The sequence below is a fragment of the Anastrepha ludens genome, chromosome 2, assembly GCF_028408465.1.
Source record: "Anastrepha ludens isolate Willacy chromosome 2, idAnaLude1.1, whole genome shotgun sequence".
Classification (NCBI taxonomy): Eukaryota; Metazoa; Arthropoda; class Insecta; order Diptera; family Tephritidae; genus Anastrepha; species Anastrepha ludens.
The window spans coordinates 95,165,229-95,191,596 of record NC_071498.1 but is presented as its reverse complement, the minus strand read 5'-3'; the positions used below and the strand labels follow the sequence as shown (position 1 = coordinate 95,191,596).

At 35.5% G+C, this 26,368-nt stretch overlaps 2 protein-coding genes across 2 annotated transcripts in view; both read right to left on the bottom strand.

The window, feature by feature from the left end:
* Positions 1-4,830, bottom strand: part of LOC128854812 (uncharacterized) — a 31,809-nt gene extending 26,979 nt beyond the window's left edge. The window contains exon 1 of the mRNA XM_054089221.1: positions 4,593-4,830. Coding sequence (XP_053945196.1) covers positions 4,593-4,694 — 102 coding nt within the window. The 5' untranslated portion in view covers positions 4,695-4,830. The remainder of the gene's footprint in view (positions 1-4,592) is intronic.
* A 12,598-nt stretch (positions 4,831-17,428) lies between these two features.
* LOC128854811 (uncharacterized) lies at positions 17,429-19,525 on the bottom strand. Its single transcript, XM_054089220.1, has 3 exons — positions 19,296-19,525; positions 18,126-18,351; positions 17,429-17,770 (listed from the first exon to the last, which is right to left on the bottom strand). Exons 1-3 carry the CDS (start codon positions 19,386-19,388, stop codon positions 17,523-17,525), a joined length of 567 nt encoding a protein of 188 aa, XP_053945195.1. The 5' UTR covers positions 19,389-19,525; the 3' UTR covers positions 17,429-17,522.
* Positions 19,526-26,368: the final 6,843 nt, after the last annotated feature.

The following is a 26,368-nucleotide window of genomic DNA, read 5'->3' as shown; positions in this document are numbered from 1 at the left end:
AATGTTCATTAGTTGCTTTTTACTATTGCCCATGCCACTGATTACAGAGATAATTCAAGTATTATCAGCTCTCAGAGCAACAATTTCATTATATGTACTCGTATACAGTAAGTAGTGTTATTTTTTGCCAGCTTTTATGCTTCTTTGAATTTTCACTAAGTTGTAGTTGAACAGATTTAGATTACTGAGGGTTGTAGTAGGGGTGCGTTGTTGGTGGCACCAGCATAAATTCTCTCACCGAAAGCAGCGGAAGAAGATGAAGAACGAAGAAAATTACGGTGCACGGCCATATGCACCTAACAAAAGAAATGCTTTTCAGGCTTGAGCAATAAGGTAATATCAGCCGGCAGCAAACTAACACAATCGCAGTGATAGAACTTTTTGTACTCCTCATACCGGGTATTGGCACTTCGGGTTGAGCGCGGTCAACCTTTTGTACACAAACATTGCATACCATATCATTAATTGAGTTATTGACTTCCAGCAAATATTATTATTGTTAAAGTTAAGAGCCATTTTCTGAAAGAAAGCTCGTACACCATATTAAAATTATAGAGAAAAATCAATAGCACAAAGCTTTATTTCAGAAACAGTTGAAAAACATATAAAACAGCAATGTTTGCGCATGTTAAGGAAAACAAAGTTAGGTATTATTTTTTGGCCGTACTTTTTTCCAATTAATTGAATTCTATGTTAATTGTTATACATATATATATATATATCAATATCAGCGGCCGCCGTAGCCGAATGGATTGGTACGTGACTACCGAATCTCCGTGAAATACCAAAATGGAAAAAAAGTTGTTTCTAAGAACGGTTGCCCCTCGGCAAGCGATGGCAAATCTCCGAGTGTATTTCTGCCACAAAAAAGCTCCTCATAACAAACCATTTGCCGTTCGGAGTCGGCTTTAGACTGTAGCCCCTCCATTTGTGAAAACAACATCAAGACGCATGCCACAAATAGGAGGAGGAGCTCGGCCAAACTCCCAAAAAGGGTGTAAGCGCCATACGAGATATATCTACACTTCTCATAAAAATTAAGAGAACAGTAAAATTTCCTAAATTTCTTAGTGATTTTTGAAAAGCTGTATCTCGGTGAAAATAAATGGTCGCACGGAGCTCTGACAAAAAGCAATTTGAAGCTTTAAACTTCTAGTTTTAAGATCTTTGAGCAACAATTTTTTTATATGTAACGGTTATTTCGTAATCTTCAATTAAAGGGCGACACAAATATTTTCGAAATTTTTTTTTTTGATTGCATGGGCTTGGCAAAATTGTTCCAACTACAACTAGCCATACAGTCAACTAGCTTCATTTTTTGCTTCAGTTTTCTTTTTTGAATTCACGCTACGATCATTTCTCTCTGAGATATTCGCATTTTACGAAAAAAGACCATTTTATCTTTGCTCATAATTATCTCAGCAACTAATAACCCCACAATAAATGGGGCAATGGTTTTGGAAAGTAGAATAAATTTCCTATAAGGTCCTAATTTAATTTTTTGAAAAAAAAAAGTTTTTTATCCTTAACGTTGGTTTGAAATGAATACAAACAACCCTTTTTATGGTTTTTAAAAAATCTATCGCTCACTTACAAATATTAATGTGGGGACTCGTGTTTCCTGGGATTTTTACAGTTTAATATTCCACTAATAACCCGTTTTTCCTGACCGATTGATCAAAATTTTACAAAAGAATTAAAGGAACAAGTGCATTGTTTTTAAACATTGGCTAAACATTATTACATAAAATTGAAAAAACATTTTTTTTTTTTAACTTTTTCGCATATATGCATCTTATTATCTTGTTAAAAAATGTCAAGTGGTCTTTTTTCGTAAAATGCGGATATCTCAGAGAGAAGTGATCTTAGCGAGAATTCAAAAAAGCAAATTGAAGCTAAAAAATGAAGCTAGTTGACTGTATGGCTAGTTTTAGTTGGAAAAATTTTGCCAAGCCCATGAAAAAATTTCGAAAATTTTTGTGTCGCCCTTTAACTGACGATTACAAAATAACCGTTAAATAAAAAAAAATGTTGCTCAAAGATCTTAGAACTAGAAGTCTAAAGCTTCAAATTGCTTTCTGTCGGAACTCCGTGCGACCATTTTTCACCGAGATACAGCTTTTCAAAAATCACTAAGAAATTTAGGAAATTTTACTGTTCCCTTAATTTTTGTGAGAAGTGTATATATGTACATATACATATACGAGTATCAGTATAAAAGTAGTTTTAGGAGGATAGATTTAGTATATGTGGATTATGAACGTGATGCGGTTGCGTTAACCGCTTTATGCTGCGGATGAAGTTCGCCAGATTTAATATCAAACCCTATTATATCAGCATGTGTCGCAAAGAGGGGAGAGATAAGATGTTTAAGTCTTGTGAAGGCAAGGTAATTAAGAAGAAGGAGCTGAGATGATTCCACTTCATCCTCCATACATCTGACGCAAAAAGGACTAGAGGTAATTCCAAGTCTCACAGTATGCACACCTCGCGGATAATGTCCTGTGAAACACCCACGAAGCTCGAGAGCTGAGATTTTTTCAGCGTCAGAAGATCGCTCGAACGCCTCCGATCCAAATGTGGCCAGAAGTATTTCGCGACCTAACAAGTTTGTGTACTTACCCAGCACTCGCTGAGTTGGCGCGAACCCCATCTTTCCAGGAGCTGACCGCAGGATGTCTGCCCAGCTCATCCACCACAAAGTTTCCCGCAATGTTGGTATGACCAGGAACCCAGATTAGCCTTATGTCAAAGAATTTGGATGCAATCGAAAGTGACCAAACATTCCCTGACCGGTTTCGAATGAACCTTCATTGACCCCAGGGCCCTAATTAACACTTGGCTATCGGAGTAAATATTTACTTTCTTGCGAGTTAATACGCCTGAAAGTAGCCAAACCTTTGCTTGAAACACCCTGCAGTGGTTCGGTAATCTGAACTTGAGTCTTATGGGGAACTGCTCGCAGAATACTCCTCCGCCAACCATTCCTTCCAACTTCCAACCATCCGTGAAAAGGTGTAACCCCCCATTCGCTCCTCCCTTGATGGAATATGGGTGGAAAAAGTTCCGCTTAGACTAAGCGAAGACATTGATCCGCCGACGAGGGGATGAACCCAAAGATTCTTAGCATACTTGAGTGTCAACAAGTGAGGTTGAGCCTATAGCCCGAACCCCTCAGTATGATTGCGGTACGTGCAACAGCAATTTTACCTGCGATGTCTACAGGTACCACATTTAACCGTGCGTTGATTCCACTGGTTCCAATGAGTGCAGTCCTTTGAATTCTCTCTAGCTTCTTCACCGAAGTCGTCCTCTCTAGTGAGTTTCCATATAAAAAAATTGGCTTTCTAATGGTATTATTGAGCCAAAATACAACTCTAGGCGAAAGGCCCCATATTTCACCAATAATGCCCTTCATTCACTCTGGGAATTTTTCGAAACAGTCACGAGATATTATATTACTCATTATATTTAAGGTCTAGACAATTTGTGGGAAATGGGGTGGGAATTCATTACGTCTCTGCAAATTGCTCAAATTTTTTATGAATCTTGCAAGTTTATTGAGGGAAAGAAAATGTTGCTCGTCCACTCAAACTGACACTTTATTATTAGAAGGTGGCACAAAATTAATCACTCTATTGGAAGATTTATAATTTTTGAAAATGGTAGAGTGTCAATGTACGTCAGACATATTTAACACTTTCGAACTAGACAGCTGCAGTTCACAAACGGACAAGTGATGTAAAGGTCAAAATAAAAAAATTTCCATCACTCAAAATCATTTTTTTGTCTTCATTTAATAAAACGCTCATTCAAAAAAGTTGGATAATTAATATTACGCCAATTTACTTTTTTTATACTTCAATTAGTTCAATTTTATAAGTACAAGATTGCATACCCAAAATTCTTTTAGAAACTCCAATTAAAAGCCATGGAATTGAGCTGAAAAGTTTGCGAAATTTTCCTAATTTTTCCTATACTTTCACAAAAAGAAAATAATGGGCATTGAATAAAAGAAATAAGAAAAATAGTCAAAACTTGTTGATGTGCTACCTTTTGTTGTGCCCTGTATATCGAACTAAACTCCATTAAGCTGGTATAATATAAACTTCACAAATATTTCTCTTCTCAAAATCAAGCAATTCAATTTATTCCGAAAGTTTTGTCTGCAAATTTTTCAAGTACAACTAAAATGTTTCGAACTACATTTAACTCAATCTGATTTTCTAATTTCAACGTATAATAGACATCATTACCAGTCAAAGCCATTTTAAACTGTTAAGATTAACTCTCGAGTATGAGTATGTGCCACATCTCCCCGATGAAATGTTAACTTTTATGTTTGCACTAGGGCATTTGTGCGAGTATGCTCTCAAGCCAAATTACAGTTTATTTTCTCAGCTTAATTGCGAATGAAAACACATCGCACATCGCAAGCAATTCTAATTTGCGCTCAAAGCAAATTCGATATAAGAAGTGGTAAGAGAAGAAACGCATATGTATTGGTTACATACTCAACTTCGAAAGAGCACACAAACTTAATTAACATTAAATTGCTTATACTCGTATCCATTGCAATGCAGACTACTCACCTGCAGAAAATCATCGTCATTGCTGGTTGTCTTGGTGCTAGCAGAAACGTAGCAGGAAGTGCCTAAAGCGAGAAGAAAAGTGTACGCGCGTAAATTGTACATGACAAGCTGAACAAAAACCAAATTAGTTTAGAGCACTTTGATTTGATGCTCTTTAAAACTTTTTCACTTCTCCGCTACCACAGAACGAAATTCCTGAAAATCTTAGTTAGCTTGATGGATATGTGAACACTATAGATAATTGGCAGCTACTGATGAATGTATCGAAGAAGCTGTGGATTTTTATAGTTTTAAGGAGCAATAATTTTTCACAGCACCAGTTGGTTGTTACAACGAAAAAGAAGGGAAAAAATAACAAATGGATAGCTGTTGATAATTTGTTATGCCTTGATATATTAATCCACTTTTGTGTGCCAACAACAAAAACTCAGAACAGCAACAAGCACACAGCAGGCTATAACAATTACCAGCATTGACCGAAAGCAACAGCAAAACATTTAGTAATAGAGATTAATGTCAATTTGTTAGAGACTATTCCGTGCCCTGCGTTTAGCAACGCCACGGGACGTTATTTACGCAATGACAATCACGGCAAATTACAGCAACAGCGTCTCCCGCGCCAGCAGCAACTGACATATGTAGAACAGCAGCAGCAAGTGAAACAAAAACGTTAGCAAGCAGCTGAACTTAAAACTGGGCGTATGTGGGAAGTGGCAAACAATTTTCCTGCAGCGTCATCATTACATGATTAGTAGCAAGTCTGGTAAACAAACAAACGAGAATGTAACTACATACATACATACGCGTAGTAATACTGACAGCAAAAACGCCCACCGTGATGAAAAACGTGTTGGAACTAGCGATTGCTTGGGAGTTCGACGCGCTTGTGCTGCATTTAGCTTCGGTGTATGTATATATGTAAAGCCACCAATGCTGAATAGGCCCTTTAGTATTGGGTTGGGGAATAAGTTCGTAGCGTTTTTACCGAAGATTTTTATTTAAACAAAAAACCATAATTATATCAATAAGTAAATCAATTATATATTCGCTGTTGTATTTGCTATTTACAACCTCTTCCCACCTTTCGACTAGTCTTGTGTCAAAAAAGTTGTTGAAACAGTTTTTAAGGACCTCTTTGATATCGAGGGTAACGCCTTTCATATGGTTTGACAGCAACTGGAAAAGGTGGTAATTGGTCGGTGCAAGGTCCGGAAAATACGGCAGATGATAAGGGACCTCCCTTTTGAGCTCTTGGAGTGCGACTTGTGCAACATGGGCCCGGCCATTGTCGTGAAGGACTATGGATCAACATAGTCTCATCAGATCTTCTCAGGCAAATAGCTTCATTCCCGCGGTGTAGCTGGGCAATGTAGAACTCCTTGTGAACCGGGGCAATTTTTTGGAGCACGTCACAGTGCACCATCCATTCCTTCCTAGAACCACCAAACACATATCATGATCTTCTTTGGATGAAGACCCGCTTGACTCTGGGCTTTAGCGTATCTCCTGGAACCATCCACTCCTTTCTTTGCTTCGTTTTGATGTATAGGCTCCATTTCTCATCTCCCGTGACGATGCGCTACAAAAAGTGCTGTTTATGACCGCGCAGCGAGATGCTGAGAAGCAATTTGAAAGCGACTTTCTTTTCTTTTTTTTTTTTTGTTGAGTTCGTGAGACACCCAGGCTCCAAATTTTCGGTAAATCCCATTGAATGAAGGTAATTGAGAATCGTTTTATGATCGCAGTTCATTTTTTCCGCCAATTCACGGCTGGTTTGGCGACAGTTTTCCTTCAAAAGTGATTTTAGACGTTTTTCATGGAATTCAGAAAGCCTTCCGCTGCGGGACGTGTCATCGACGTCAAACTCGCTATTTTTGAGCTTTGCAAACCATTTACGTGCTGCGTACGCAGCGGCCGCCGTAGCCGAATGAATTGGTGCGTGACTACTATTCGGAATTCGCAGAGAAATCGTTAGTTCGAATCTCGGTGAAAGCAAAATTAATAAAAAAAAACATTTTTCTAATAGCGGTATTTCTGCCATAAAAAAGCTCCTCATAAAAATATCTGCCGTTCGGAGTCGACTTGAAAGTGTAGGTCCCTCCATTTGTGGAACAACATCAAGGCGCACATCACAAATAGGAGGAGGAGCTCGGCCAAACACCTAACAGAAGTGTACGCGCCAATTATTATTATATTTTTTTTTTTTCTTTAATCCATTTACGTGCTGTAGTCACGTCTATGACACCTTCTCCATACACGTCGCAAATGTCCCGGACTGATTCGGCAGCTTTTTGACCTCGATTAAAAGTAAAGAAGAGCAGATGTCGAAAATGTTGATTTTTGCCTCCTGGGTATTCTATTTCTAAGCCTCAAAACTAATAAAAAATTAGGTAACTCAAAAATACAATTAAGACAGTTTTGTAGAGTAGAAAGGACTCTATCGAATGAATTTTTGCCAAACAGCAAACAAGTCGTTGTAAAATAAAAGAAAATATAAAATCGCTATGAACTTATTGCCCAGCTTAATACATGCGTAGATATGTATGGGTCAGGTAGACGACAGTAGCGTGAAAGGGTGAAGCTTATATTGTAATTATTAGTGTAACTCACAAAAGCATACAATTTTCAAAATATAATTTATATAAATATTTTAAATTGCAAAGAAAAACAAATCAAATTAACTTTCAAAGAAAGGAGAAAATATTTTTGAATTAATATTGTCTGCCTTATTGCTAATATATCTCTAAAGCTAAAGGCTAAATGTGCTCTTGTTGCTTATAGATACTCGTACTAAATTTGAGAGAAGAGAATTCCAAAGTCGAGTCACATGCACCAAAAACTGTCATACTGACGTCAGGATTTTGTATCTAGCAACGAGAAGCTTAGAATTTGTCACATATTTCGTGGCAGTTATTCTTAGGGCATAGTACCCAGGTACTTTCGATTAGTAAATTCTTTTCAGAATTATTTACCTAAAGTGGTGGATATACGTCTGGGATATAAGGCATCTTCCCTCCTCTTCCTTTACGAATTCTGTAGAATGCAAGTGCCTGCGAGCCTAGCCCACAGGCGTGTCCGTCTATTAGACAGTAACCCGCTATAGCAAGACGTACACGCCCGAGGGCTAGATAGTGACGCCTTATAGGAAAAATCGGTGAACGCGATTACGTTGATTTCGGCTCAACACAAATTTTGTGGATTTAGCATTCAATGTCGGCCATAATTGTGTGATGATTCTGTAAGTGGGATTGTTAGTTCCGTTCGCTGTTCTTAAAATTTTCTCAAAAATAACTTCCTTACATATCATTATCTGTGTACTCATCAGTCAACTTGGTGTCAAGTCTCGCTAATTCTTTGGCTCTACAATTTCCTTCGATGTCGCTATGGCCAATAGCCTGAAATCCATGTTACCTTTGGGTGAAATGGCTCAACCATCTGGTTAAGGCATGTGCGACATTTCATGGCTACCTTAGAAGTTGTCGTCTACTTTGTGAGGGGTTTTTTCGCCACCTGGCTATCAGTGGCAATGATAGATATCATCTCCAGATATCGCATCGTACAGTACTAGTGTCACATTCTTAATTAATGGCATCATTTCAGTCTGAAAAACACTGCAATAGTCAGGGAGTTAAAATTGAAGAAGATCCCCAGATGCTCGGAACTTAGAACACCGCCTATCTGTCCCTCGATCCTTCAGCCCAAGGTGACGAAATGGCACACCGAATGTTATATTTAAAATAATGTGTAGCGATAGCAGCTCCAAAAAGCTCAAAGTTTTAACGGAAGCGACTTGTCGGGGAATCCGTTTATGACTAAACTGTGCAAAAAACAGTTTTTTCTTTATCAAAATAAAAACGGAAAGTCGAGGTACAAAGATTATTCAAAGAATCTTCAAATGGTTGTTTGGAGAGTGAAAATAAAATGTTTATAGCCTCAGAAACTTAGATTTATTGCGTTTATTTGCTCACAATTTCATATATTTCGTCTGTTTTTCTTGGTCATGTACATATTAAATGATAATTGTTTGCTGATTATCTTATTTCTATTGCTCTTGTTATATGTATGTATGTGTAAGTCAAGAATGCATGGGGGCATTGTTAGAAAAGTGAATACACCCAACTTTTTTTGTACATGGTAGATACGTTCCTTAGAACTACGTGCAAACAAAAAATCGCGTAAAAAATGCATGCAAAATATGGTAAATTTGGGGATAGGTTCCGAACTCTAACTATTTTCCCAAAAAAACCGTAGGAAAGTGATCCCTATTACAAAGGTTTTTATAAAACAAAAATAATTCATTTTATTACAAAAAAATTTGATATAAATTATTACAAAGCATATAAAATTTCAAATTGAAATTAAGAAAAAAAATCAATTGTGCAACTATTCATCGCTGCTTGATAACAAGCCTGCGCATTTATTATGGACTGGACCGAAAATGCTATAATCATTAGATATGTCAGATATGTACAGATGGGCTGTCAGGGGTTAGGTTTTATTCAAATTATTAATCGCTACTGTTGGTTTTTTCGCTGTCACAAAGTTTCTTATTAGCCATTGTTTTTTTCTCTCTTTAATAATACAAGGCATCGACAAATCCACACCACGTCCAACTTTAAATCACAATAGGAGCAATGGAGCCAGAGGGTGAGTAACCCGAATAGAACCGTACAATCGTAATTTCTTTAGTTGTCAATCGAGCAACTATTCATGGAGAATTAAGCGAGGACGAATACGTGAGCCATTACGGGAATTCCAACAATGTGGGTCCATGACTTGTCACAGCCTGGAAAACCTGCAAACGATTTTCATGACAGTGGAGGTTAATGCTTAGCACTTCGGAGAAAGAAGCTAGAATTTCTAGTAGTCTTTGTTATGAGGAGCTTTTTCATGGCAGAAATACCCTCGGAGGTGTGCCATTGCCTGCCGAGGGGCGATTGCAAACGCTATTCCAAATAATTCTAAATTGTTTTACTAGTACCGATTTGGTCATGAGAGACACCGCAGGCAAAATGGCAGTCCGCACTTCTGAATATGACTTTGAACTCAACTGTGGCCGGCCCACAAGAAAAATATAGCACCACAGCAGTTTGGCCAGTTTTGACTATTTTTTTTATATTCAATATTTTTTTACAAAAGTAAACCGCAATTGTCTAAGATAAAACCATATAAATCTTAATTTCAAGCTTTATACAAAAATTAGAAAAACTGAAAAAATACTCATTGCAGATTTTATAATCAGAACTTAAAAAAAATAGGTATCCACTTTTATAGAACAAATTTTAGTAATTCTAATACAAAATTCAAACTGCTAGAAAATCTCCTTGATTTGTCAGAAATCAATGACTTTTTTATGTGGAGCAAATACATAACACTATCAGGGAAAAAATATCAAAAATCAACCAGCATTTTGAGCTACTAATAATTTGCTCTTCTTATATGTACTAAAATGTAATGGACTACTCAAAAATCTTCAATTTCTTACGAGAATTTATCGAATTTTTAGAAATCTTGCACGCAGTTTGAAACTTGGATTTATAATATTAATATTTATAAAAAAATTATTTCTATTAAAAAATGAGTAAATAAATTTATAGGTTAGGTTAGCCAGGTTACTTGCCTAAGACATTACACTCGGTGGCCCTTAGGCCCTCTGTGTTACCTGCATTTATTTCCATCACCTAACTAAGTTGCTTAAACCACTTAGATCTTTTTAAGAAGGTAACTAGTCCCTCCAGTGAGGCATCTTGCAAATTTCCCAGGTCTCCAAAAATATAATTGCCAAGATATTTGCCACGGCTTCTTTGAAGTGCAGGATATTCACAGAGGAGGTGTTGTATCGACTAAATTTCTTCTTGATCTCCACAAATTCTATAGAAGTCATTGTAAGGTGTACCTATTCTACTGGCTAGTACAGAGACTCGTTATAACTCCTGTGAGGATCTGTTTAATCCAAGCAGGCATTTTATACTTCTAAAATTCAGTTTTGGTCAGAACGCTTTGGAGATCCTGCAGTTAGTAGTCAGAGACCACCTTCTATTGGTTTCCGCGATTTCGCTCAAGTCAGTCAATCGTAATGTACAGCTTGTTTAGAAGAACCCCAATGTCTTCCACTACTCGACGTAGGTCCAGTTCAGGGCCTTTCGTCGCACCGTCATCCGCTCTTTCATTTCCCTTCACTCCAGAGAGGCCGGAGACCCAACAAAATGTAGTGTTATGTTGTTGGATAAGCGAGAGCGGCCTCCGGCATTATTTAACTCATTCTGTAACATATTATCGTTTTTCCTGCTATAGTGTAGATCTCAGCTTGGCACACGCTACACCGGTGTGGAAGTCTAAAGGAGAAATTTAAAAAGAATTGTTCCGAGTACACCTCCAATACAGTGTCCATCTTTAAGCCGTCTGTATAAATATGGTGACCACTATCATCTGACATTACTCTGGTCTGGTAATCCTTTCCGTTGGATATTCGTATTTTATAGTCTTTGTTCAGATCTACCGTTAAAACTTGTCAAAATGGTTATATTTTTTCGCGGACTGTAGAATGCACCGTAAGTTATAATGCCGTGAAAGGCAGGCCTTAACAAATGCATTAGCACACTCCAAGAGTGTTGAAATAATGAAACAAATTTTTATGAAAGCCATTTACAGTTTGGAAGAGGCAGAAGACTGAATTTATATTTGATGGACAAAATCACGACGCACACCATAAATTAGAAGAGAAACTTAAACGAAATACTTTTCCAGTAAATTTCAATTAATCAGAAATATATATTCTGCGAGATTTCTTCAAAATTATTAGCTCATTTATGATCAACGCGAACTTTAACAAGAAAAAAAACTCATAATGAAAATAAAAATACCGCAAACAAATCGCAGTTCGAAATTCGGTTCAAGCACTCCAGTGCAGAGCTAGTGGATTTTCCTACGGAGCCATTAAGTATTTGCTAAGCTTAGTCAACTGGTTTTGTTTGCCCATTTAACGCTTTCTTTCATCCGCTTCTGGCCGCTTAAACTTTTCCAGACAATTAGTAGCGTAGCAAATTGGCATGGAAATCCTTGCTTTAATCTCTTTTGAGAAAGTGCGATACAAATCAATCAATTTGTCCTAAATGGCTTAGTTCTTAGTATTCATCAGTGTGTCGCATTGAAATACTCACACGTGGTAGGCTAACCCAAGACGTGAATACATAAATGTGCATATGCTGACAATCCTTTCACACATTCAATGGCAGCTGGCTGTTGTTCTTTTGATATTTTCAGAGAACAGCACACACACACACGCGCGTATACCTCTTTTACCCCTTTTTCAGCTATTTATTGTGCTTTTGTTTCGCTTCCTCTTTCATTCACCATTAACCTGGCCAACCGACCTGACGACCGACCGACCGACCGACGAACCGACCAACCTAGCTGCACAGATGACCCTTGATTGAGCATCGTTTTTAAAATTAACCTCCGCTTCAACACAGAGCAGCCATTTAAACGCCCGCAAATTCTGCGTAGGTGACCCTAATCATTCTGCTCCTGCTTCCGTTGTTTCACTTGGCAGTTTCGCTGTGTTATTTACCTAGATGTGTATGTATGAGTGTTGTCACATATTGGTAAGTGGTTCTACTTTTTCCATGCTAACACAAACTAATTGAAATTTAAATAATTCATTGGAGATAGTTCATGTATATGGGCCAGGGGAGAGCAAGTGTATTCTAAAAATATGCACTCCATACATTGGTGAGATTGAAACCTTTGGCAGCTAGTTATTTTCTTTGTAATAATTTATGTATGTAAATAATTATATCGTCCCCTTAGTATTAAAATAGCCTATACATTTTTTAATGTTTTGAGAAAATGAATTTCAAACTTTTTGTCGAAAGTAGCTCTCACTCAAATCTCACTATGTCTGTAAATATTTATTATTTTTTGACTGACGTTTTGACCCACTTTGTGGAACTAGAATTTGACAAAATTTTGACCACATATAAAATCGACGATGGAGAATCCAAAAATTCAATAAAAAAATAATAGCCTATGAGCACATAGGCTATTGTTATACTAAGGGGACGATATATTTACGCGCGTTTTTAGCGAGAAAGAGAACTACCCATATCGATAACTATGGTTTCATAGCAGAAAATAGCAAACTATGTTGGCATTTCTGTTCAATAACGTTTGGCAAGGCATCATGAATCGTTTAAAGCTATAACAATGCTTTAAAATTGTAGAAATTTCCCTTGAAAAAAAAAAAAAACAAATCTGTTCGCGAAGTTCATAGAGCACTTTATATATTTTACGTGCGATTTACACGCTGGCGGAATACGCGGTCCTTATTTCTTTCGAAATGAAGAAGAAGCTGCCATTACAGTGAGCGCTATCGAGCCATGCTGACTAATTTTTTGCTTCCCAAAATTAATCAACTAAACATCGAAGACATTTGGTTCCAACAAGATGGCGCATTTGCCATACAGCGCGCTAAGGAATCGATTTGTTGCAATATTCTACCCACCATTGACGCCATACAGCCAGATTTATTGGAAAAAGTAGTCAAAAATTGGACTGATCGAATGGAAAATTTAATTCGTAGCCGCAGACATCATATTCAAAAAATAAATGCAATGAAATTATCTACCAGATTATGATACAAAAAATTCATTCCAACAATATTTCTGTTTGGTGCTCTCATAGTTTATTTCATATAGAAAGTGCAATTTATGGAAACTGGAGTTGAACCTTTTATTACAATATAATATATTATATTTTTTGTTTTTTGTTTGTTTGCAAACGGCCTTCCGCATTTTCTTTCACCATGGAAAAAAAGTTATTCAAAATCCTTGTGATTTTGAGCCGCTTTTACTAAAACTTAAAAAATTTGGAAATTTAGATGAAAGTTTGTTGATTTTTTTTCTTCAATTTTGTATAAGTTTGATTTATAGAGCTTTTGTTGGAGAATGAATAGTATTAAATAAGATAGTAGTATTTAAAAAAAAAAAGTAATAAAACTATAAATAAAAAAAGTGTATAAAAATATTATATGGAATCTATATCTACTAATATTATAAAGAGGAAAACTTTGTTTGTTTGTAATGAATAGGCTCAAAAACTACTGGACCGATTTTAAAAATTCTTTCACCATTCGAAAGCTACATCATCCACGAGTAACATGGATTATATTTTATTTTGGAAATAGGGCTCGAGATATAGGTCAAAACGTGGACCCGGGTAACCTTTGGTTGTGTATGTACAATATGGGTATCAAATGAAAGCTGTTGATAAGTGCTTTAATACAGGGTAATTTTCATACCTATTGATGACTAGGGTCTCGAAATATATGCCAAAACGTGGACCCGCCGTGTCTTTGCACCGAATTAAACCAAACTTACGCACATTGTTAAGTAAGTATTGAAAATGGGTTTCGTAAAGTTTGGTTGTAATTCGGAGCACTGGCAACGGGTACAGCGTTCTTTTGAACCAGCCATAATGTCGCTTACTTTTTAACGCTTGGGGCGGAACTGAACTGTCAAATTGACAGTGTGAGTTACAATGTGTCAATATTTCTTTCTGATTTGGATGCCATAAGGAAAAAACGTAAGTGCAACATGTAAAAATTGTTTGTGAATTTTTTTGGAGTGGGTTTTGGAACAGTGAATAATTTCTTACGAAATTTGAGAATTTAATGTGAAACCCGAATGAAATTATGTGTTCGTGGAAAAAACAATTTTTTTCGTTTTTTTTTTTTTTTTTTAAATATAAATGGATAATGGTTAAAAAAGCTCCAATGCTTAATAAAACATATAAATTGAAACGAAAAATTCATGGATGATCAGGAAAAAAGAAGATTGTTTATTCATATGCGTTGATTTGAAATTTGAAAACAATCTTCTGTTTTCCTGATTTTCAATTTATATTTTATATTTACTCAAAAACAAATAGAAAAACAAAAAATATTGTTTATGCCAAAGCGCTTGAATAAAGAATAAAGAATAAACCATATCTATTCTATTTTAGTGTGCCCAGCGAAGGGGGCCGGGTTTGCTAGTATATAAATATATTAAAATAAATCTACATGCACTCAGTTATGCTCTTCACTGTATGTAACTAGTTAAATCAAATATGTAAATGGAAATAAATATATAAATAAATTCAAAAGTTTACGATTGAAGAAGTTCTCGTCTCTATTCGTAAAAAACAAAAACCTTGTCAACGTACTTTTACAAGCCGTTCTTGAAAATAGCTTTGTACCACCAAGAAAATTTTGCAAACTTGTGAAAAGAGAAAGTGCCAGGCTTGCATTATATGTCTTGATGTCCCAACCAAACTTTCAAAGCTTTTGTCGCATCAATAAAGAAGAGTACAGGTTGGTGGTGTCTTAATGAAATACAAAACCCTCCTTATTTACCCTTTTTGATCACTTCTGGTAGATCGTCTGCTTCAGTATGCCCAGTTAACTACCAACAGAGTGTTTTGGTCGTTGGGTACAACTTGTAGCGAATCACTCCCTGGCTTAGCGATCATTTTCCTGTTTGTGCTTGTTTTTTTGTTTTGCTCAGCATGATTTCATCAATTCTAGTTAGGATTTTTTTTGTCGTTTGTGAACAAACTTTCCCATTTTTTATCATAATCTATCGTCCGGTTCAAAAATGGTTCGACTTCGTTCCGTTCTCTTGCGTAAATTCGTATGTGGGGGAGTAAATATTGAGTGGTTGCAGGAAAATTGGGTCTTAAAGTCTTAATTTCTTTCTACAACTATTTTTTCTATACGAATTTTTCTGCATATTTTGTTTATAAAAGTTAAAAAAAAAAACTTCTAAATGAAAAAACTTAAAGTAAAAATTTTGTTTACTCAAAAAAAAATTTTTTAATTTAAATTTAAATTTAAATTAAAAATTTAAAAATTTTAATTTTTTTTCACTCAAATTTAATTTTAAAATTCAAAAATTTTAATTTAAAATTTTTTATTTATTAAAAAATATACAATTTTTTAAGTATTTAATTTTAATTTTAAATTAAAATATTTGCCAAGTTTTAATATTTTAATCTTTTTTATACAATACATAAAATAAATTTTTTAAATTTATTTTTAAATTTCTAAACTTTTTTCAGAGATTAAATTTTTTTCTGCATTTTTTTATAAAGATTAAAAAAAATTGTATATGAAAAAAAAATTAAAGTAATAATTTTGTTAACTCAAAAAAAAATTTAACTTGTTCACTCATATTTAAATTTAAAATAAAACAAACATAAATTTTAAGTTTTTTATTTAATAAAAAAACAACATTTTTTAAGTTTTTAATTTTAAATTAAAACATTTTACAAGTTTTAATACAATATTTTAATTTTTTTACATATAAAATAAACTTTTAAAATTTTTTTTTTAAGTAATATAAAATTTTTGTTTACTCAAAAAAATAAAAAAATTTAACTTGTTCACTCAAATTTAAATTTAAAATTAAAAAAAATTTAATTTTAAGTTTTTTATTTAATAAAAAAAAACTTTTTTTAAGTTTTTAATTTTAATTTAAAATTTAAAATTTTTTCGAGTTTTAATATTTAAGTGCAAGGAGGAAGAAGTAAACTATCTTCACCGAATGCCATCTAAATCGTAGCGCTGAAGTTTTGAGGCGGGTGCACTTGTCGTCTTTTACGCTGTTATTAAAGTTTGTGAAATTATTTTTACAAACCTCAATGCAATGTGCAATATATGTATCTGGCTCCAGGCGGGGAATGTGGTCTTCTTTTCCTATACAAGGCTATAGGCTCCTCATTTTTTTCTAAACGAATGAAACTGAAACTCTATAAAACAATAAATAGGTCGTGCGTTACTTATGCTTCTGAAACCTGGGAGATGCGTAAGGCGGATGAAGAAAAGCTTAACATTTTATGCCACATTCTTGGACCGGTGCGAATAAATCACGTCAGCTATCACCTGCATTACAACGACGAATGCTCAGCTGAAATAAACAACTTCTAAATCGCCGACAGTTTTAGTGAGCTGAACCTGTCTGAGGATGGACCCAAACGAAAAAAAGATTTAGAATAGGAAGTTATTGAGGGTGTCCAAGTTTCAACACGGACCGTCACGACAGCGATGATGTATCTAATTTGTTTTTGCCATTTATTTTTTTACATTAATATATCTATCTATGTATAGCTATAGTTATTTTTTTTTAGTTATATTCTTTTATATCATTTATTTATTCTTTATGCTAAACCCGCTTAAAACTTATTTAAATATGTACATACATAAATACTTCATAAATTCGACTTTTTTACATTTATTTAATGTGGAAATATTTTCCAATATATTTTTGCATTTTCTTAATTGTATCACTTTTGAATAAATATTAAAATTAAAAACCCCAATTTATAGAATTATTTTCTACTTTTTCAATACGAATTAGCGAGTTTTAAATGTTTTTTTTTTAAATTTAGGACACCAGGTAATTGATAACTTTTACAGCAATAACAAGAAATCTTTTTAACATTTCAGTTGCACTACAACGCCAACATAGCACAATAACAAAGATATTTTCTACTTTTCAAACACAAATGGATTTTCACATTTTCCTTTTTTCCATGAATATCAAAGGCCATTTCACTGTTTTGATGAATGGTGACTATCAAACTGCATGTATCTCTATCATCAACATTGAAATGCGTAAATATGTGCATAGAAAAATTTGTTGCTATCAAAAATTCGCCGACACAGGTCATCACTTTTAGCCTTGACAAACTGGCCAAACCATTCGGGCTGCACAACCACACAACCGCAACACGCAAACCAAAACAAATAAACTAACAAGACTCGTATATATCTATATATGTTTGTCCGTATATATGTATGTATATATGTTTATGTATACATGTGAGCACACCTGCGACGCGCTAACTGCGCAACGACCTCAACAGGACGGCCTATGGACTGCCATCAGCAATTCATTCGCATATTCGACTTCCGCCACGTTTTCCGAGTCGCGGTTTGAATGGTGCCGACTTTTTCAGGGAAGTATCCGCCAGTGCGTCAACTGAATCGCCCACAATAGCGGCGGTATCAGAGCCATCCAGACCCATGTTGTCAGCATCATCTATAAAATAGTGCCATAACGGAAAGTCACCGCCCGCCGAACGACGCCCAGGCCGTGGGCGCAATATAATGGTTTTTTCGTCGCGTGCACGCAACATCTCTGCAATGGAAACCAAAAAAAAAAAAAAAAACGAGACACCACAATAAAAGAAATGGAAACGAAATTAACGAAATACAAAATGGCGCAAAATTAATCATAATTTTTTCTGTGTTTTGAACAATTTTTTCACTAAATACAAAAAATTATAAAATGATTTTGATTGATGGAAATCCTTATTGTTTGTCTGTTTGTATATGTTACGGCAGTTGTCCAGTTTCAAAGCGTCAAATATGATTGACGTGTGATGCCATTGACAAAAACTACAAACCTTCCGATAAGGTGTTAAGTTTTGCGCCACCTTGTGTTGTACATAAATATTTCTACTAAAATAACATAGTGAAAGTGCGACGCGAACCTTTTAAGGCGCTAACTATGCGATTGTAATCATTGAAGGGTATTCGGTCGAAGCCGGGGTGGGGTGCATCAAACACTTCGGTGCTTGGGTATTCAACGAAGTTGTCTAATTTTTTAGAACGTTTCTGACGCGCTGGTCCATTAAATCGATCCGCATTGAAGGCAGTATGTGGCCGACGATTCAGAGTAGCTAAGGAGTAAGGAAATGAGCTCGCAGATTCGCCGAGCTGAAAAAGAAACAGAAAGAAATGGATGTACAACTTTTTTATATTATTCACAATAATGAGCGAATATAAGAGATAAAATAAAAGTGCATATTTCGAACAAGAGATTAGTAAAGAATCTTTCAAAAATGATGCCTAGATGTCTGTAGTGAATAATTCCTAGAACGATACCTGTTTTTTTTTTGTTTTTTGTATTGTTTGACACTTGTCAAGTAGACAGAAATACAATTTTACATGATAGAGCAACGCGTTAAAATTATTAAAACTTATTAACGCAAAATTCCTGATTTGTTCGGCGGAAGTAATTGTCTGAATGAGTCGACAATTCAAAGTTTGGTGAAAAAATTTCAAGAAATTAGTTTTATCGAGGATAGAAAAAGGACTTGTTGGCCAAAAACTGTACGCTCTGTTGCGAATATTGCTGCTGTAGCGCAAAGTGTTGCCGAAGAAGCTTCAACAATTAGGCGTTCATGAATCGACTCTTTTGACGGAGTATATACGTCTCAGCTCTGAAGGTTAGTTAGCTGGTCTATGAAGGCTTTTAAATTTCCAAATGCTGGTTGAATGTAGGTTACCGGTCATTTTTCGCACATAATTGTTACGAGACGTATTCTAAGCAAATATGATGAAACCTGAAGAAGCCAAGTTTTTACATGTTATGTTTTAAAACTAAGTTTAGGTGTATTTGTTGAAAGACACCTTATATAGCGCAAACATTGTTCGCCCCCTTTTGGGAAGTATTTTTCAAAAGAACTTTTTTTAATTAAAAAAAATATTTTTTTTTTTTGAAAAACACCTCTAATGTGCCTTATATTCTATGCTGATTTATACGAGTTCCCAGTCTAGTCACAAATATTTACCCATAAACTGATTTTAAATAAGTCGTATTTTTAGCGCGTTTTGAGTCAGCAATAAATTTCCCGATTTTTGTGCGCACCAACACTTACCTGACGATTATTTTGTACCGGGAATTTACAGCTACACAGCAAATAGTACGTAAAAGCGAATAATAACGATGTAAAAATCCTTAAGTTACCCATTGTGAGTGGAATTTAAACAATTTATCTTTTATATCGGTATTTAATTTATTTCGTGTTATTTCATTGAAACATTTCAATCAAAAATTATGTTTGTTTTTATTTTAAATAAAATATCGAAAAACCAGAACAGACTCTTTACAGCCGTCAACTACAACTGCACTCAGCTCAGAGGAAGCAGCAACATTTTATAGTGACCGTAGAAATGTTTGAGGAGAGGGAAGACTCAAGTGATAAAATGGAATACTACGACAATGCTGAATGACAGCGCGTGATTTACGCCTTACCAATTGGATCAGTCAGCAGCCAGCGCAGCAAACAAGTAGCAACAACAGTATGCGTACACTTTTAAATAACATTATCGCGCAACAATAGTGATTAATGTCAATTTGTCGCTTAGGCGGCTTTGGCATGTTAAAGCGCACCACAGGATATTTTTACAATCCGAAGGCGAACACGAAAGAGCGAGTGGGAGAGCGGGCCAGTAGGAGAGAGAAAGAGCTGGCACAAAAATGAAAAAAATTTACAGTGACTTACAATAATTGCCTATGTAACTAAGTACTCATTATTGAGCTGATTGTACGTTCATTTACGCGCTTAAAATGCCAGTTATAATTTTTTAAGGGAAATTATTCTTTTTTTCAGTACATTACATTATTAATTTAAAAAATTTGAAAAATGCAATTCGTCGCTTTTTAGTGCATATAACATACGACTAATTTCTACTTCATTCATACATTTTTCTCAATAAGATTTCGTTTGTTAGAACAGTATCTACCATATTTTGCAACAAATTTCGAATAGTCCAAAGCGTTGTATCTTTAACTCATTCATCAGCATGTTTTGACACGCATCAGGCCTAGAAAAAAGATTTCAATTTGACTCAACATAAAAAAATAGATTTAAGGAATAAAGCAAGCTGTTGAGGACTTCCCTCTTCCTCTACTACCTCCAACTGGTACTGGCAACGAATACTTTCAGAGTCCGAACATTTTTTTTGGATGACATGACCCAGTCAGCGGAGCCGCTGGGTCTTTATTCGGTTTGTTTCCAAAATGCTGTATACAAAGTTCTGTATTTCAGAATTCTGTATTATAGAATTCTGTATACGAAATTCTGTATTTCAAAATTCTGTAAAAAATATTCTGTATTGACGAAATTTTGTATTGACAAAATTCTGTATTGACGAAATGCTGTAAGTAAATGATAAGAAATTCAACACTTTTTTTCTTCAGTTTCGATAGAATCCACCGTATTTTTGCGTAGAACTCCTATTCGCGTGGGCGGCCTTCGGCCGCGCTTCAAAAAAATAACCCTCATCAGTCCGACTGCGGCTACGCAATCCTCCGTATTTTTGCGTAGAACTCCTTTTTTCGTTGACTTTTGTCAACAGAAAATTTTTTCAATACAGAATTTTGTTAATACTAAGTTAATAATTTCGTCAGTACAGAATTTCGTCAATACAGAATTTTTCTAAGACAGTACAGAATTTTGTTTTTACAGAATTTTGTAAATACAGAATTCTGTAAATACAGAGTTTTGTCACTGCAGAATTTTGTTACGTTAATTTACAGTATTTCGTACGAAAAGAATTTTGATATACAGCATTTTGTAGGGATCCCTCTTTATTCACTACATTATATCTATACCGTCGTAAAGCTCATACAGCTCATTGTTTCATCGCCTACGATGCTCGCCTTCGCCAAAGTGCCAATATATGTATACAAGGTAGCGCAAAATTTCGTTTTGGAATTACTTTTTAACTAAATAAAAAAATATCAGTATGCGCAACTTGTAGCCTCACATTTAGATCTACGTACTAAGCACCTCTCCACAATCCGCCACTCTCCCCGCGGAACTTGCCAAGAAGCTATTATCTCACTGAGCATAAGAGTTCCTAGTTGTTGTTAACGCCTACGAAACTCCGCGCGACTTAGATCATTATGAATATGTGTTACATGAGCGCAGATTTCATTCCAGTTATCAACTGATTTCAGCACGAAATCTTCAATATTTTCTCCGCTTAAGATTTTAGAGGTTTCAGAAGCAGAGCATGGAAGAAGACGTGATGGACATCTTCTTCTCTCTCCATGTAGATTAGGCAGTTTGGTGAACTGTATTGGCCAAATATATGAAGTTATTTTCTAAACAGCCCGTGGCTTGAAAGGAATTGATTTAGGTTTTAGTTTGTACTTCCATGGTTCCTTTCTACCCAGGGATGGGTATTAACTCATGCGTCCCTCTCTGCTTATATTATCTGAGTCACCGGTCTCGAACGATACCTTTCTTTTGCTGCAATTTATAAATGCCTTGCTCTACCGTCGTGTTAGGATAGCCTTATATACTACATATAGTCTCTTTATTTATTTTGCCACAATGTCTACCAGGACTAGTCCCGCAATGACGAAGAAAGCGTCAGCAAAAATAGTCCGGAAAGCGTTTAGCCGATAGACAGCTATTAGTTTTCTCTAGTAGCTATTTATGCTCAACGCCGCGTGAAAAAGGATTGAGCCGATAACCCTACTATATAGCATTATTTTGCTATGGCTAGGGCCACTTTTGTTTAGCATTATTCGGTCTAGACAGCACAGCACACTCGATCCCTTTCCACAGCATATTCTAGGAGCGTTTTAAAGTTTAATAAACAACCAATCATCACCTCTCAGTATTTAATAGCGGGTTTTGGCTTGAGAGTTACAGTCCCAATATTACCTTCATGAACTCTACTGACTTCAACCAAACATTGATCCTACTGACTGATTCGCTGGCGATCCTCTCAAGATCTTGGATGTGCTTTTCCATCATTACAACTGCAATGTCATCCGCGAGTCTAATAACTTTGGTTCTAGGAGGGATAACCATTAAAACACCGTCACACATTAGGTTCCACAATAGTGGGTCTATAACTGATTCTTGGGGGACTCCCTCTTATACGTTGTGCTCTTCAATGCTTTTATCGGTTCTAAACCTCAGTTCACGGTATCCACTGTTAAGTGGGATTTTTTGAAGCAGAACTGGCATGTTGATGAATCTTCTGCAAAAGATGAAAGCCTGTGGCAAATTATGCTCTCAAGAATTTGTCCCATTGTATCTAGCAAGCATATCGGTAGACAAGACTCGGGTTCACCAGCATAGTAAATAGCTTCAAGGAAACCAACAAAGCAACCACACTGGCGAAGAAGAGATCTGCCTGCCTTTCACAGAACGGTTTTTCCCCAAGATGGCTCAATCTTGCGATTTTGAGCAAATAACTTAAGACTCTAAACTTGATTTAAAACTTATTTAGAAGGGTAAATATATATATTTTTTAATGAACAAAAAAATCAATGACATTAGTAAAAACAATTTACATTATGATGATCCTGATGAAAATGAGATAGACAATCAGCTGGATTTATGTAATTTTCTATGACTTATGCCCCTATTGCGATTCACAATTAGATTAAGTTGAGTTGTAAATGTGACAACTCCACTTTTGCCGAAAAATAAGCCTCAGTTGCAGCAATAACCTCTTCATTCGAGCGAGAATTTCTTACCGGCGAGCATTTATTTTAGGTCTGCGAACAACCAGTAGTCACTGCGAGTCAGATCTGGTGAATACGGTAGATTTGGGAGCAATTCGAAGTTCAATTTCATGCAATATAAAAACAACACGTTCTTTTGATATCTTTGCGAAGTCAGCAAACTCACGCAATTTCACTTTTTGATCATTCAACACGATTTTGTGGATTTTTTGGATTTAAAACACGAATTCTTTTTGGTCCGTGGTTTTGAATATAACAAGAGTAGCGTCACTCTCAGTAAATTTTAACAGTTGTCTTTTTAAGGTTAGCTGTAAGGTTACCTGAAAAAGAGGTGCCTCTTCAGCCCATGGATTATTGGGCTAGTTCTAACTTCACAGCTGTGAAATTCCACCAGCAACATTGATTGTCACATGAGAAGAAACATCAAATTTATGAGTACCGTCCTAGAAGCATTTGGCAAATTGTGCTAAGACAAGAGTCTTTGAACAAATTAAGAAACATATACTTATGTACATATATACTATACTCGTATAAGTATTGAAACAAAAAAATATGAAGTGGATTGACTTACACTCTTTGCGAAGATGATTCGCTGACAAATGTAATATCTTCGGAGTATTCGAACACAGGCACTTCACTCGCAAACGAACTCTCAGTTTCGGCTTAATTTTAAATGACATATTTGAAAAATTGTTGCTGGCATGTTGCGCGTGTGTTTTCACGGCGTGAACTGAGTACTACTTGGCCGTGAGATACATAGGAATTTCACGCATATTTCACGGCAATGCAATTTGTATAGATTTTGACTGCCACGATTAAAAATTTTAAAATTTAGTGTGAGACTTTATGTAAGCTGATTCATATATTTTTAATGGGCATATCCGTCGAAATATTGGAAGATAGTTGCAGCTCGTGTATATTCATTTAATCATTCGAATTAGTATTTAGTTATTTCACACTCAATAAATAAGCATAAATATCTGTGATAGTCATGCAAAATAAAAGGTCAAAATATGCATGCAAAAATGCATAAAAAATTCTGGAATATGCACGAAAAAATGCAAAAAAAGACAAAATATGCACGAAAATATGTATGAAAACATGCAAAAAAAGCCCAAAATAATATTCGAAAATCTCTCAAAAAATACCGAAAATGCCAAAAAGGTAGCTCCTGGGCTATTAAACATTTTTATTTCAGTTAGCCAGGTACTTATAGTAATTCATTGTTGCAAGGCAAAACAAGATGTTGTTTCAGACTATCAAACGAGAAACACCGCCGTTTTTCAGTTAAAATTGACTTGTAGGTTGAGAAGGAACGTTCTAATTCCAAAGATGTAGCAACAGCAAATATAAAAAATGTTATTTCACATGGTGCCAATGCTGTGATATATTCATTTGAAGCGCCAGCTCATGAATCTCCATTCAAAATATCATTAATTTCAAGCAAATAACTATATCCAACATTCCGAGATAACACTTCTTCGAACTTCTTCAAAAAACGGTCGCCGGTCATTGTGCCTAAGATAGAATGAACTTCTTTATACAGCTCTATACACTTTTTCAATTCAAGTCCTTTTGTCGAATTGTGGACGCACTAAACGCTTTTTTTGCATCTCGAATACATTCCGAATCTGCATCATTCAAATAATCAACAACCGATTTTAAAGCGTCAAATTTGTCAGCATAGTAATCACATGTTTGTAGCCAAGTTCCCCATCTAGTGACAATTGGTTCGGGTGGCAGTGGAATGTTCGGATTTGCTGGATTAAACAGCTGTCGTCGAGCTGCTGACTGTGAAGGAATTTAATGGTTTTTTCAATATAAGAATTTGAACTATAGATAAAAATAGCAATACGTACTTTGACGAAGGTAGCCTTTACTTTTTATATCAACAAATTTACTTCATGGAACTCTGAATGAATGTTTTCCATCAGCTTTTAAACGCAATTTTTCAATCGATTTTTCATACAAATATGGCACATAATTACGACGAAGTGTACTTTGATCTGGAACTGATTGTGAAGTGTATTTTTCTATGAATTGTACTACACTCGGATGATTCACTTTATTTAATGGAATGTTGGCTTTGATTGAAGTTTTACATAAATCCATATTGAATTCCGAAAGATTTGGCCCATGTTTCTGTTGATAATTTGATATTAACAATTGGCTCATTTCACGTTCAGAATTCTGATTTTTTCTTTCTTGAGCATCCTTGTACTTCACTGAATCAATGTGCTGTTTGACTTGAAACAAACAATTGCAATGTGAACAAAATAAAACTGATTTGTCCGACCAAAAGCATTGGGAAATTGGTTTTTCATACGCACAATAAATTCAACCGTCGTTTCTTTTCTATCTTTTGGCATCTTAACCCAATTTTCAATCAACCGATTACTTCAAATGCCATGCAATAACTGAGAAGAATATGATGGGACTTACTGATTTTACTATGCATTTCATACTAACAAGTCACGCATAGCACTTGTCGTTGTGCTCTCTTCGGAAATCATAGTAACCAATAATTGCGCCAAACTCATTTCGTGGAAATTTTCGAGTCTCATTTTTATAAACAAATTTGTCCCCTCATTGGAGAAAGCAAATAAAAAAATTTTGAAACAGATGGACGCATAAAATGTTATATTGTAGATCTGTTCTTGAAACGAAAGTTTAGCTGCGAATTGTTTTTCTTTATGTTTTTCGCCATTCCTCCACTCATAAAAGTATGTACCAAAAGTGGTGACAATGATTTCAATATCAGCCTAGTACGGCCCACATTTTCGGATAAAATATCTGTGCGCGGTGGATCAAACCGATGATAACAAATGATTAGATGCAAAACACAAAGCTGGCAGTGTATGCTCAAAGTGTTGGGCTGAGTCGTGAAAGACTCTGTTGAAAGTGCGAATATTCGTACCAACGCTCCATGAAAGAAATCACAGTATTTATGCCTTAACAGAAAAGGCTATAACAGTCTCAATTTGATGGTTATGAGTTTTGTACTTACATTTTGGTAATCTGTATGTATATTAATCAATTACTTTTTACTTCAGTTTACAGATTATACTAAACAAAATATTAGTTTCGCTCATGCCAGATAATCCTGGTTCATATACTGATTCGCACACGTGGAGTTTTAGCAAATCGAAGCTACATCTTAACCAGAAAATGCCCATAAATACATAGGTTTTAGGTAGGCAGCTCTTACTTTGCGTGATCCGAACCAGTGCAGTCATAAAAGCTATTCGAGAAAAATTCGCAGAAATACACTTAGCAGAAAACCATATCCAGGGAAATGAATGTATCGACCAGATCCATGTCAAGACTAATTAGAGATGATCTCCACATGAAAGCTTGAAGAAAATTAGATTCGACAGATGCAGCAGCTCCCTCGTTGGCACGCGGTCAACGGCCATGACAATATTATTTTCACAGATGAGAAAATTTTCACTGTTGAAG

Bases quoted from the DNA above. Each gene is read 5' to 3' on its own strand.
- LOC128854811 (XM_054089220.1), bottom strand. From the start codon at position 19,388: ATGGGTAACTTAAGGATTTTTACATCGTTATTATTCGCTTTTACGTAC. The intron at 18,352-19,295 runs GTAAGTGTTGGT...TTTCTTTTTCAG, and splicing joins CGGTACAAAATAATCGTCAG to CTCGGCGAATCTGCGAGCTC. The intron at 17,771-18,125 runs GTTCGCGTCGCA...TTTCCATTGCAG, and splicing joins CATAGTTAGCGCCTTAAAAG to AGATGTTGCGTGCACGCGAC.